This window comes from Homarus americanus, unplaced genomic scaffold (assembly GCF_018991925.1).
Source record: "Homarus americanus isolate GMGI-L3 unplaced genomic scaffold, GMGI_Hamer_2.0 scaffold30535, whole genome shotgun sequence".
NCBI classification, from domain to species: Eukaryota; Metazoa; Arthropoda; class Malacostraca; order Decapoda; family Nephropidae; genus Homarus; species Homarus americanus.
In genome coordinates this window covers 6196478-6210607 of record NW_024732440.1, presented here as the reverse complement: position 1 = coordinate 6210607, position 14130 = coordinate 6196478, and the positions used below count along the sequence as shown (strand labels likewise).

The following is a 14130-nucleotide window of genomic DNA, read 5'->3' as shown; positions in this document are numbered from 1 at the left end:
AGTAAAGCCCCAACTTTGCATTTAATCCATATGTCAACTGCATCTGTTATTGCTAAACTCCTTTTGCCAGTTACATAGTTTGTCAATCTCCAAATGCATGGTATTGATCCAACCGATGATTCCCTATACAGTACGTACCAGTCGATCGGATATATTCGGGATCGCATTACATGCCACCTTCCAAAGGGAAGAGCATTATAAGATGAGCGTGAACATTGACGAAGATGTGGTGCAGAGATTTCTAGTAGTGGTGTGTAGGGAAATAAAGAAAAGATTCGAACTAAACAATAAGTTGTGGAGACTGGTGGTATATTTACACCCCAAAAGAGTCTGCTATTTTATAAACCTGTTATTAGCATTTTAAATGAAGAGGGAGAAGCAAAATATAAATGTTTTGGACATTAGCAATGAAAGTGTTGTCACTTTTGATGCAAAGCATCCTTTTCTAAGGTGAATTTAATTAAGGAAACAGAGAACTAGCCTTCGTATACAAACTGTAAATCCTCAATAACCTTTGAGCGAATGACGTAATTTAATATTATTGTGGATATAACGTATTGTTACCACTTGTTGGCATTGTAATCGGCTGTGGTGTTCCCATTATGTGATGGTGCTACAGTTGTTACCAGTCCCTTTCTTTTGATAAGCTTGAAGTCTTATGTTAAATGGTGATATTATGTTTCCTAAGAGTTGTTGTCAGGTAGTAGGCAGCTATACTCTGGAATGGGGTGGTAATATCGACAATATGTACCTAGATTTTGCCAAGGCTAAAATTCAAACAGGAAGGGTACAGAATTCAGGAAATGTCCTAGCGTGGATGGAAGACTTTCTACAAGACCGCAAGCAGTGTGTGGTGATTAATGGCACGAAATCATCATCTGTACCTGTCACAAACGGGGTACCACAAGGCAGTGTATTGGGTCCGATGTTGTCTGTTTGTTTCATAAATGACATGCCCGACGTTGTACACACCTCCGTACAAATGTTTGCCGACGACGCCAAGTTATTTCGGGAAATCAAGAACTGAGCGGACTGTGAAGAGCTGGAGAAGGATCTCGGTGACCTCCAGGAGTGGTCGAAGAAATGGCCACTGAGATTCAATGTCAGGAAGTGTAAGAGGATGCACCTGGGGCGTACCAACGGTAAGGAGGCATCCCAACGGGATGAAGAAACTGCACTATTCAGTCTTGAAGTGAATATGTATAGCTTACTGTGTATTGGTATTTCCGAATGATGTAAATTTATCCTTGCAAAGTTGTTCAGCTGTGAGGTGAATTTATGGCTGATTGGGCAGTTCATGGTAGTTGTATCATTAGCTTATTTGAGGTCACTGATTTTGTTTGGTATATATATTTATATATTGGTCGTTGTGGCTGTGTGAGTGCGTGATCCGTTGGTGGTGGTGCTGTGAGTGCGTGATACATCGGTGGCATTGTGTGTGAGTGCCTGATACGTTGGCACTGCCGGCGTCGTTGCGCGAGTGCTCGCAGGCAGTAAAGATCACCAGTAGAGGAGATTATGTACCTACTAACACACCACCAATCGGGTATGTCTTCTCGGCTAAGTTAACCGTCGACTCGCACATTGAAGAGGTTAACCAAGATGACGGAAATGACATCATTCGTCGCCCGAAGCACCAGAGCCTCGCACGTTGCCTTCGTATATAACTAACACGTGCACGCCCTAACTTAGTTGCCCACTAACACAGTATATCGGGCATGGACGAGCTCCTTTCACCTGCAATTAGTTGCAGTTCACTCGTATGCTTTTCCCATTTAGTTTATACCGTACTGTAATGTCCCAATGATCCAGATTTGGTTTATTACAGTATAGCCATTTAATAATCAATCTATCGTACACTGACATATTAACTTAGAGACTTATTTTGACTCATTAATTTGGGATTTTTTCTGTGGTAGAATTCATACCAGATATAAAAAATTAATAACTCGGGTTGTAAGGTAACAAACTTGTTTACGTTAAAGTCAAGGACGCGTTCTGTATAAATAAAAGTGTACGTGAAGGATGCGGTAAAATGACGATAAGTCACCGTAATAAAAACCAGCATTGGGTCTTGAGCTTCGTCTTACACGTGTCCAGCAGGAGCAAGCGACACGGAGGACAGCACCTCCCCGAGCAGCCTCAACATCGGCATCGTCTTCGGTGACTCCGTCTTCTCCCCACTGACCGGCAGTCGACAAAAGCTCGGGTGGCAACGGAGGAGCGAGGGATCCAAGCTTCACCTCGGCCGCCCTACGCCGGCTCGGCATTCGCTTGGAGGAGGGCGAAGATATAGATTTCTTCATTGCAAACCTTACCATTCCTCCACCACCTGAAGGAGGTGTGGTAAGTAGTGTAGTGATTATACATTCATTATAATGCTGCTGTTTTTATCCATTTTGATGACTATACAGTACATGAAACTCCAAGATATTTCCTTATTTACAAATAGAGAATTGTTCTGTACGTACGATGCCGTTTACAGGACCTTCAGACGTGCGCGGAGAACCGTAAGACGGGGGAACGAGTGCGACATCTCCGCGTTTGTTATCCCGCCGCCTCCTCCAACCTCGGACAAGAAGGACAACAGGTCTTCCGACGTTATACGGAGCCAAAGAAGGAATCGGCAGGGCGAGTTGTTGCGAGGTTCATCTAATTTTCTACAATTAAATGCAATACCGTATTACTGTAAGTGTACCGTGGAAGTGTTCGTCTGAACTAAATGAATTTGTTTCTGTTCATAGATGTTATTGATTCACCGTAACGTGCATCGTCGTGTAAGAAGATTACCGCACCGTGTAATAATTAGTTGTGGGTTTATAATAAATACTGTACAGTATTATACAACACAATACAGTACTTAGGAAAACAGGGAGGCCATTTAAAATCACATTTCCTGATGGTATGTATGACTCTCAGGTTGTTTATCTCTTTAAGGAGGAGTGTTTTATTATGGGTAATGTCAGACAGTGTTTTCAGGTTGGAGAAATGTGTTACTCAATGGGTTAAAATGGTTGAGTTATATTGTGATTTCTCCTGTAGTAAAAGAATATTGTTAATTTATTAATTTATCATTCCACCACTTAAAAGTTTATTAGCTGCTGGGCCAGTTGGTCTGTTCTTTTTTAATTTGTTATGAACACTGGTGTCAGGTGTTCGTACAGGAAGAAATCTGTAATATTTGGGAGTGTCACTGGATAACACCCTTCTCATGCGTGTCTCAGCCAGGACTCAAACCCACGATACACTCATTACTGCCGTACCAGCAAATGTTTGTTTTTACCTAAAGTATTTGCTGTCAGTTCTTTCTTCCTGAATGTATATCACAAACAGTGATGTAGGAGGTATTTACTTTAAGACATAATTTTTTAGTACAAAAATGAGCTAAATTGGTTTATCGTTACAGGTCGGGAAGAAGGACCACGACATCGGCGAGGTGCACGTCGGCTCGGAGACGACGGCCAAGCGCGCCAGTGTAGCAGGGAAGGTCGCATCTCTGCAGAGGCGCTTCGAAGTTCCTCCCAGGACTGCCTACGGTAGTCCGCCTACCTCAAGTGCCTCCGTAGACAATCGTCGGTTGCTACCGAAGCTTAGCAAAGAAAACTCTCATTCCCCAAGTGATTCTTCGGGTTATGACAGTCCGAGATCAAATAATTCTAATGTAGGACATGAACTGCATGCCAAATTGGCACAGGCATTAGAGGAAAATGGTAAGACGTACAAAAGTTTCGACAAATGACGAGTGCCAAAAATACCGGCGGAAGTCGGGAGAGCGGCGACTCCAAGCAGCCGTCGGTCACTGCCAGAGTACGAACCTTCAGCTCTGGGGGAAACTGGACCGCCTCTTCTCTTCAGCGCCAAATGACCGTGCCAACCGGTAAGGCAGAGGGAAATAGGAGGACTCTCCACCTCCCCCTCCTTCATGAACGTCCATCACACGAGCCGGCACTCTGACTAACCCAAAGAAATGCAAGCCTTCTCCTCCCTCGTCAAAAATCCAGAGAAGTATATCCACGAGCACAGGTAACCTCTCCAAGTCTGCCTCTCGAGACGACACGACGAGTCACGCCAGTTACGACACCATCCCGAAGTCGAGCACCAAAGCCTCGGCCTCCAGCGAAGACGTCGGCCAAGCCAAAGCCTCCCCGGGGTCCCCATCCAAACAAAGCGTAGCCTCCGGTAACGATTCTCTCGCGTTGTCCTCTACCGAAGAATTGCTCTTAGAATTTTCAATAAAGCTCTAAACATCATTAATGAACTTTAGCTCAGCCAGTCTTGAGTTCACCTGCCTTGTTTTATCATTTTTGTGATTTTTTTTTTGGTACATTACTGTCCTGCTAAATGAATTGAAGCAGATGATAACTTACAGCAATGATGGAGGTGAATATATTCTCTATTTTGGGGAATTGGAAAAGAAATTGATTTTATGTACCGACGTGTTTAATTCTTTATACGATCGGTAGCGTGGATACAATACGAAAAAAAGACGAGGGTAGAGGGAGATAAAGGTTTTATTATGAGAAGTTGGTAAATGTAACAGCTGAGAGGCAGAGTTATCCTGTTTAACACCGAGAGAAATAAAGATTCAACGTGATAAAAGAAAACTCAAAAGAGAGGAAACGGTAATCATATTGAAACTGTCTATTTACCTAGAAAAATACAGAATAGGGATGTTATAAACTTGTTTTTAATAGAATAACAAAAGTGTATTGATTATGTTTAATAAAGAATCAATAGAATGGCAGAGGGAAGATTTTGAGATATAAGGTAGGAAGAAAAGTTTGGAACCAGACTTGGAAGAGATCATGTGGGTCACTTTTTAAATTAAGGAGCATAGTACTTATGTCATGGTCACGTTGACTGCTGATCTATTTAACTGATGATTCTTATTAAACTCCACACCCGCAAAACGCGAGTGAGTTAGCGACCCCCGAGAAGATGTGTTTTTTCCCCGTACACGCTACACTGGTGTTCCCTCCCAGAGTCCCGCCTTTGTGAAGACAGTTGTCAGTGCGTTGTTATTCCACTTTCTCCTGGGAAGCTCAATCTTGAATTAGTCTGTGTAAATCAACTCAAGTAATTCGCCAGACCTTTGTCAACTGAGGGTCGTCTTTGAATGAGTAACAGTTAGTGTGTTTGTAATTATTGTCATTGCGTGAGTAGCGATCACTGGCAACTCAGGGGTATATAAACTCAAGGCGAGCCAGTGAGAGCCTTCCCTGACGCTGCTCCCATGTTTCTCCAGGTATGTTTTTGGGTAGCCATTCAGTTAATTCAGTCAATTGTAGTGAATATCAGTGTTCATGATTTAACAGTTGAATTGTCACTCACCCAGTGTAGAAGTAATATAACGTAAATACGTCTGTCGTCCAGACAAGAGAGTTTGTTCGTGTTGTCCTTCCCTGACGCTGCTCCCATGTTTCTCCAGATCCCATTGTGATTCTTGCAACCATTCAACAACGGCCCCGGATGTAGTAAATAACCAACAGGGATCACATACGAAACGATGGCACCGATGCGGCCCGATTAAGGTGCCCCACGGCTTCGTTGGGCCAGACCCCAGACCCGCCGTGTGTCTGGCTACCCCACAATAACAAAGGTCGTGAGCCCCAGTGCTCTACCCTGGGTTACTCCTTAGAAGTGTATGTCCACAGAGAGTGTTGTGACATGTATGTTAGGGATAATTAGTTGGAAATAATTATCCCATGTTGGGTAGTGGACCCCTGTATATGCTAGTTTAATTATTAACGAGTATGTTGAGTAAGTACTGAGTTTGCACTAAGCCCAGGAGTTGAGCTTGGTAGTTATATGTTTAATACAATATCTTTCCCCATTGATTGCATATTAATAAACTTGTTTTTAGAGTACTTTAGGTGTATTCCTTTCTCCCACAGTATTTTACCTTTATTTCCATCCAAGTGACTTGATACCAGAATTACCCTACCCATGTGCCTAGACCCTCGACCATGCTACCAAAAGAATAGGTGACGGAACTGAGTAAGAGAAGTAAATAAGATGAGGGTGGTGTAGAGATAGAGAGGGAACACCGCACCCTCACATTGGTGGCAGCGCTAGACCCGCGCCCTCACGTTGGTGGCAGCTTGTCAGTTGTTACCCCCGCCTCACACTTATATGTAAAATTATCTCATGAAATCTATAATGTTTTTGTGATACTTAAGGACCCGTATAGAGTCGTTAGAAGAGCAATGTAGGAACGTTAGAAAATGTATTAGATAAATACTGATTGTTGTCTATAGGCAGTGTACTGTATGTGAGGGAGAGGTGAAGTTGTTGCTGATGAAAGTAAGATTATAGTAGGATATGTAGTGTCACCATGATTGTTTGGTGTTTGCCAGGATGGGATGATAATTGAGGTTGGTGCTGTTGATTGAGTAAAGAAAATTGAATATGTTAATAAGTTTGGCTGATCGAAGAACTGGAGAAAGTTGACGGTGCGTGCGTGCGTGCAATATGCACGAAGCATTATCCGTTCATTTTAGTAAATAAAATTTCCCTTCCTCATGACATTGTGAAGGCAGGTATGCAGAACAAAGGCCTTCGTTCGCCATCACCAGGGCGTGAGGAGTCTCTCGGAGCAGCCACCCTCGGTGCCTTCCAGACTTCGCAAGCCACAGCTCGGCCCAACCACTTCTCCTACGAATAATCCGCCAGGCACCCACCGTCTGCGTCCTTCGGGCAAATTAACGGCTCCTTCCGGACCTACCGGCGGTAAGGCTCCCGCGAGCAGTCCCACTTCTCCTCGAGGCAGGGCCGGATTCAGGAGTGGACAGCTGTCCAGGGGCCTCCATATCATACAATATTTTATTTATTTGTTTATTCGTTTGGATTATTTTTATTTTCATTCTTTAAAATTCACGTTTATCTATTCCATCACGTAAAACTGTGTTCAGCAAGAAGCGTGATAGAAATTAGGCTAGCCACTCCTTGAAATTCACGAATACCCGGTTTTCCTATGAACCGACTTGAAACCACATGAATGACTCTAGTTGTATCTCACTTTTGTGTGTGTTGGGAATTTGTACACTTATCAATAAATATACAGTTAATTAAATATGTCTCAATGTCATAATTTCCTCAATATAACTGCATATGGCTTCAAAATTCTCCAAAGAAGTGTTCAAATTTCAAAATTTTCCCGGGGGGCTTACAGCGACCACCGGAACTCCCAGACGTTCGGGCTCGCATCACTCGCCGCCCCACCCTCTTGGGTAGTTATAATGAGGGGGGGGGCCCTCCACAAAGAGGCTGGCCGCCCACAGGCCTCCACAGGTCTAAATCCGGCACTGCCTCGAGGGGGTACTCGCTCCCCCCCCCCAAAGAGTCCCAGAGTCACTCGTAAAGGAGCCGGTGCGGACGAACCGAAGCCTCGGCTCCCCGCCAAGAATAGTCAGTCGCCGGCTCGGAGAGTTCCCGCATTGCCGCCAACGGCATCAAAAGTCCCGTGCAAACCGCCGACAAAAATTCCACGGCTTCGAGACTGCCCAGACTGGATAATTCCAGCGTGGCTGTTAAAAACAGCCCGAACCACGAAGTCGCTCCTCTGCAGACTTCCTCGCCAAAACAAGACCGTCAACGGCAAGACTCCAAACGGGACGGATCCGGACGATTCCCCGGACATCGGCAACTTCGATCGAGATTCGTCAGAAGAAGCAGAAGACATCGATGTGATGCCTTCCGCCGTTTTACGGGAGCGGTCGGTCAGTCCCCGAAGTCCTCGACGGAGAAGGCAGCGACCTGCACAGAAGCTCAGCGTTGCGGCGGCACCGCCACTCAAGACTAGGCAAAGTTCCAGAGAGGCTCTCGCCAGTGAATCGAGACGGTTCATAATGGCCTCGAAGTTATTCGTCGAGTCGGCCACGGAATCCGAAGACACGTCGTTGCAGTGTCTGTCGACGTGTATAAAGACGATGCAGCGCACGGTGGACGTGACCCAGCAGGTGGTGCGGCACACGACCGCGCCTCTCCAGACTCTGGAACATGGCAGTGAAGGCGAGGGACGTGGCCACCGCCTACCAGTCCACCGTCCGGGCGGCGCCGTCCGCTGGACGGACCATCCTTCCAGGAACACCCTCACGACTCGGGCCACCAACCCGGCCGGCGCACTCGCCGCTCTCACGCGCACGCTCGAGCGTTCGGCCCGCGAGATCCCCGACCGGTCGGACGTCGCAGAATCGCGTGCATCGTCGTATTATTAAGATGGCTCTCGCAGTAAAGAGTTGCAAAAATCGCCATTGACAGTGCAATGAATGGAAACTTACAAAAGAGTGCTTAATGTATTTACACGTTTGTAGATATAGAAACAAACCCGATACGCATAATGTCGATCGCCGTAGCCCGACCGGCTTCTGTAAATAACGATAGAAATCTCAGGCATTATGAACGGTCAGTCCGGAGGAGAGCGAGAGCACCGGCAGTAACGGCTCCGGAGTCGAGCGTCCGGGATGAGCGCGGACGAAGCTGGGACAGTCCAAGGGCGACGTAACGGTTAACGGAGTTGTATATTTCACTACATTGATATAACTGTGTATAACAATGCCTAACTTACCCACAGTCTCGCATTTGACTATAAATTTCCAAGGGTAGGTTTGTTTCGCAAATGTATTTAATATAGCAGTTTTTTCCAGTTACTTTTTTTTATTATTCCAAGTTTATTGGCACTACTTGTAATTGTTCTCCAGATTTTTTATTTGTTATACAGTATAATTGCAACTTATGGTTTGCTTCCACTTTCCATTAATTTGTTCTTTGTTTTGTACAGTTTGAGGCCCCCCTCCCCCTCTTGGTGTATATAACTTCTGTACAGCAACAAAACTTGTCAGCCCCCAGTTAGGAGTTGTAATTCAGTGTATATGCTGTATTTTCTGCTAAATATAGTATATCCCGTCTGTATCCCCTTGTGTATCTACCTACTAAGGGTACTGGGGTATATACTGTAGGGAGATATATCTACTGTAGCTGTGAAGGGTTAAACAATGAACGGTTTCTTGTATAGGAATGTTGTAATATAATGTGAATGACAGTACAGTAATGGAGGTTGGGAGTATGTTACTGTAGTGGTAGTATTGTAATGAGTACTAGCAGCGATGGAGGGTGTAGTAGTACAGCTATAATCAAGGTAACAAGTTACGCAAATCTACCACCCAAGACGAGCGAGCTCAGACATGGTGGCCAATGGAGATCCCAAACATCTGCAGTAGGAGTGGATTGTTCCAGAAACGCTGTTACCTACAGATTCAGGTGAGGAGCTACCAGTACAGGTGCCTAGTGGTTGTGAAGAAGCTACTTCGAGTGGTCGGGGGTTATTGTAGGCGTTAGTGTTGTGCTGCAGACATTCCTCAGTAGCCAGACCAGGGGAACTACTGACCTCACCCAGAACATGTACTTTGTTGTGCTAGGTTATATAAGCATTTTATGGACTCCATTGTCCTTGTTTATCCTCCCACTTCGGATCATTGTGGTAGCAGGAATCTAACCTCGAATACAGAATTGTTCTAACCTCAGGTATTCACCAAGTGGGTTTTCCACCATAATTACTGGCCACTCAACTACCACCTTTTCATTTATACCGATTATGAATTGGGAAGGGAAACCTGGAATCAAGAGGTTTGAGAAAGCACAGGGGGAGGGGGGAGGGGGGGGGGTTCAAAGACAAGAAGAATTGATGGAGCATTTTCATTAAGTATCGAGTCGGTTGTATCATTGTAACGGGCCGAGTTTTCGCTTTTCAATAATTTACCATCCAGCTATTCTTTTCTGTTAGTATTATATTTATTCATATACCTATTTGTTCTGTGTAGCATTCCTTCCAATGAGTATCCTGTTTTATATACTTATTCTTCTTCCATTCTTTACATATATACTTATTCTTATATATTCTTTATCACTATATACCTTATATTCTTATATAAGTAATTCTCTTCTCAGTTCTGTATGTTCTTTATCTTAATCTTTCATGATCTATATATTTAATAATTTCTATGCTGTCATTAGTTCCACAATGTACATACATGTCTTCTCTTTCTTTTCTTGTACTTTCCAAGTCTTTCAATGTTCTTACCTTTCGGAAGTATACTGTTTTATGTCTATTCTTATACATGGGTTAGTCTGGGGAACCATGTTACTCTTAGTACAACTCTTTTTATACTCACACAGGGTAGCTGCCACCACCCAGACTTTTCATTATATAACAACTCATGGAAGGGTTTTGGGTAGTGTGGTAGATGTATAGGCACGTGAGTAAGTATTAATTTCTGGGAACCAATGTTTAGAAGTAGAGTGGTGATACTCGTAGGTCACTAATTCAATATTTATTAACACAGTGAGTGGAGAAGATGCATCTTAGATTCACTCAGGCTAAACAGAACCGCAATTAACTTATTAAGTCATCAAACACTTCAAGAACTTATTACCTCATTAACCACCTCCAAATACTTATTATACCATTATACAACTCCATGTACCTATACCATTCAACAACTATTACTCATTACTTCATTCGACAACTGTTGTATTATTTTGTGGGGTATGAGTTTGTTTGGTTCACACTCAGGATGGGATGGAGAAAGGAAACTCACAATGTGCTCTCTATATACATGTTGTATTGGATGTACAATGCAGCTTGGTGCTGGGAAGGCAGCATGGTTACAAGCGTGATGTAGAGAGAGCTGGTTGGTGAGGACGCTCAGAGAAGGACAGCTTGTGGGTCGCCATGCTCGCCGGCGGGAGAGAGGACCGCCAGGCAGGCGGAGGTGTTGCTGGCTGGTTGGTGTAGGTAGAAAGAGCGAGATCACCACGAGGTCAGGTCTTAAATAGCGGGGGTAGGCGTGGCTTAGCAGTTGACCCCCGCTCCGTGGTGTATGGCGGCGCTGGTTGACCTAGACCACGAGGCATACACTGGGGAATTGGTGGGGTCGGCTAGGCAACGACAAACAGCGTTTGTAGGGGAGAATTCCACTACAATTTCTTTGACAAGTAAGATTTAGAAATGACTACACACTGTCAATAACACTGGACCCGCAGGTCTTACTTTAACAAGGAACAAATTACCTCCTCAATTCTTCGTTAGAACCTTATACTCTCAGGTTATTCTTTCAGGGTTACTACAGATGAATACATAACACTGGGCAACTCCACAATTAGTAACATACAATATTTCTTATCAGTTCACAAGGAACCACCTGGTACCTTGAACTATCATTCAGGGGTTCAATACTTAACCCGGGATACTATATTTCTGCTAGTTATCCCTCCAAACCTGGGCCGACACTGCTCCATGCAATAGATGAGGTACAATCTCCGTGGATTCAGCGGGCACATTTGTTTACAGCGACCGCCAAGCTGAAGGCTCGCTCGCTAGGTGCATTCAGGGATGTGGACTCGTGACACACTGGCAGAGTGTTGAGGGCGCGTCCCGGGGGAATCGTGTCCTGGGAGTCTAAACGCGCCCCCTTAGAGACAGTCTTCAAGAACCATCTTGCCCATAGGTAGCTACCGACCCTCAGGAGAGTTGCTAACACACCCGCGTCTGGAGAAGAAATCACAGGAGTGAATATTTAACTTCACTATACAAAACATACGTCTGGCACCGGTTCAGACGATAGCTAGATCTCTACTTTACTTGACTCAATTGGCACTATGTTAAAACATGAACACTGATATTCACAAAAATGACTAAGTTAAACCGAGTTAATATGGCGGCGTGGAACACACGTGAACATACCTGGAGACGAAATCACAAAAAGTGTGATTTTTTTTCCTCGCACGCAGGCATACATACGGGCCTGAGGGCATATTCCTACTAGAAAGAATAATTTTACAAACAATAGGCCCTCTATTCAAGGTGATCGTTGGACACCTAGCTGTGACCGTCAGTGTCACAGATCAGGCGAATTTTCTACATCTATATTTATGATTTAATCAGAGATTGAGTTTGTCAGTAAAGAGGTGAATTGAAGTTATATATGCGTTCGCAACTCTATTGGTCTGACCGCAAACCACATCCCCGGTCAAACGGCCGTTAAGTCTTGGAGAATTTTGAGTTTGACAGGAACTGTTCAGAAGATTAATGACTTTCTTAAATAGACAACCGACACTAACTAAGCTATGAACATCAGATTCTCCGATGTCGGGGCGACAAAATAATATAACTTCAGTAGCGATCAGAAACCCATGGGTATCCCCACGGACGACATAAAATACGCCACTCAGCTGGCAAACTCAACACTCGCTTACTTGACACGTCTTACTAACAATAAGGACAGTTGAGGCGTTCAACACCACTCACAATGGATCTTCAATGTTCTAACTGTAAACAGACATATCGAAGTGGACTCAAAACAAGGGTGTTCTCTCTCACATTCAAACTCATTTTATAGAGAGGTTGGTTTCAGTAGGTCAGAAAATGGGATAACGGAGGACTGAGGCGTCTTGAAGTGATGAGAAAACGGACTCCTCAGATGGAGGACTCAATAAAGCAGAGGTACACGTTTTGTGGGCTATTGAGCGTAATAGGAATCATTTGATTTTGGCGTTAAATGGCGTGTATGACTGTGGTCGTTACATCATGACCACACAGCGTCTTCCGTGTATTCAACAGCAATTTCGGCCACCTAAACTGCCAGCTTTCGACGAGTTATGGGAACAGGTGGACTCGGGTGCAGGTTTGACAAAGTGGCTATGGACACCAGGTGCAGCAAGGATACATGTCCACTATCCTTACTGGTAAGGCATATTAAGTTTAGTTTTGCTTCCTTGGCAGAGAATCAATGATCAGTTAAAAAAATGCTTTGCTCTAGGCTCGAGATTTCATTCTACATCGATTCAGGTGGGAAACCAGATGGATGGAAGTTAACGTTCACACATTGCTCGATTGAAGCTACCAAGTAAATGTATTGTGCTAGATGATCGGGTGGCGTCTTAAAGCCAAATTAAGGATCTAGAAAGAACAAGAGTAGTCCCCACGATCTTATGTAAACCTAAATTATTTAAGTTGATAAATTGTATGCAAGTTATTAGAGACGGAAATGTCAAGTCTAGTCTTAAATTGATCTAAAACGCCACAGAAAACCTTTAAAGTAACTAAAAAACGGCGTTTATAGTTAAAATCAAGTTTATTGTAGAAGTATGTAGATCATATCCAAAGTCAAGTAAATACAGGAGTTCGCGCTCCTCTGAATCTTCCCCACTAGCCGGGTTCGTCCTTAGCTGCCCATGGGTAAAGCTGGATTGAACCACTCAGCTAGAGGCAGTGGCGCTAGAGTGTGTGCTGCCCCTGTGCCCCCACAAAAAATACATATTGCACAGTGACTCACTCTATATATATATATATATATATATATATATATATATATATATATATATATATATATATATATATATATATATATATATATATATATATATATATATATATATATATATATATATATATATATATATATATATATATATATATATATATATATATATATATATATATATATATATATATATATATTAAATAGTTTGTGTACCATTATAATATTACTGTACTTTCACATACTCAAATATAGTATGCTTTAAATACACCCCAAACATACTTAAACTTTATAAGTAACAGTTAAACAAAAAGCAAAAACGACATATAGGATAGGGAAAAAAGTAAAAAAGTGTAAAAAATTAGGACCATCTTTATTTCTGAAATGAAAACTACAACTTTCTACAAAGTAACTTTTCTTGTTTTTTTGTTGGCAAATTCTTCAATGACATTGTCAAAAACTATTTCATCTGTCAATTGTCGCTCTATAGACAGTATGGCAAGATTTCTCAACCGCAAGGTGCTCATAGTAGATCTTAAGTAATTCTTGATCAGTTTTAGTTTCGAAAAACTCCTCTCACAGGTAGCAACACTAACAGCAATTGTGAGGAAAATCCTCAGCATTATTACTATATTTGGAACCGAGTTCCCAAGGTTATACTTTTGAATAAACTGCAAAAGTTCAAGGGGGCCTTCTTTCCACGTCTGTATTCTGTCTTTAATAGTTATAGCAGCAACAGCAACAAAATGCTGAAGTCTTTTTCTCTCAACGAGGAACTCCTCTTTATCAATGTCGTCGTGATCGTGATCTATTT

The 14130-nt window shown here is 43.1% G+C and overlaps 1 protein-coding gene across 1 annotated transcript; it reads left to right on the top strand.

Moving 5' to 3' along the window:
* The first annotated feature begins 921 nt into the window (after positions 1 to 921).
* LOC121868792 lies at positions 922 to 4250 on the top strand. Its single transcript, XM_042369714.1, has 3 exons — positions 922 to 2346; positions 2486 to 2688; positions 3407 to 4250. Exons 2-3 carry the CDS (start codon positions 2671 to 2673, stop codon positions 3737 to 3739), a joined length of 351 nt encoding a protein of 116 aa, XP_042225648.1. The 5' UTR covers positions 922 to 2346; positions 2486 to 2670; the 3' UTR covers positions 3740 to 4250.
* Positions 4251 to 14130: the final 9880 nt, after the last annotated feature.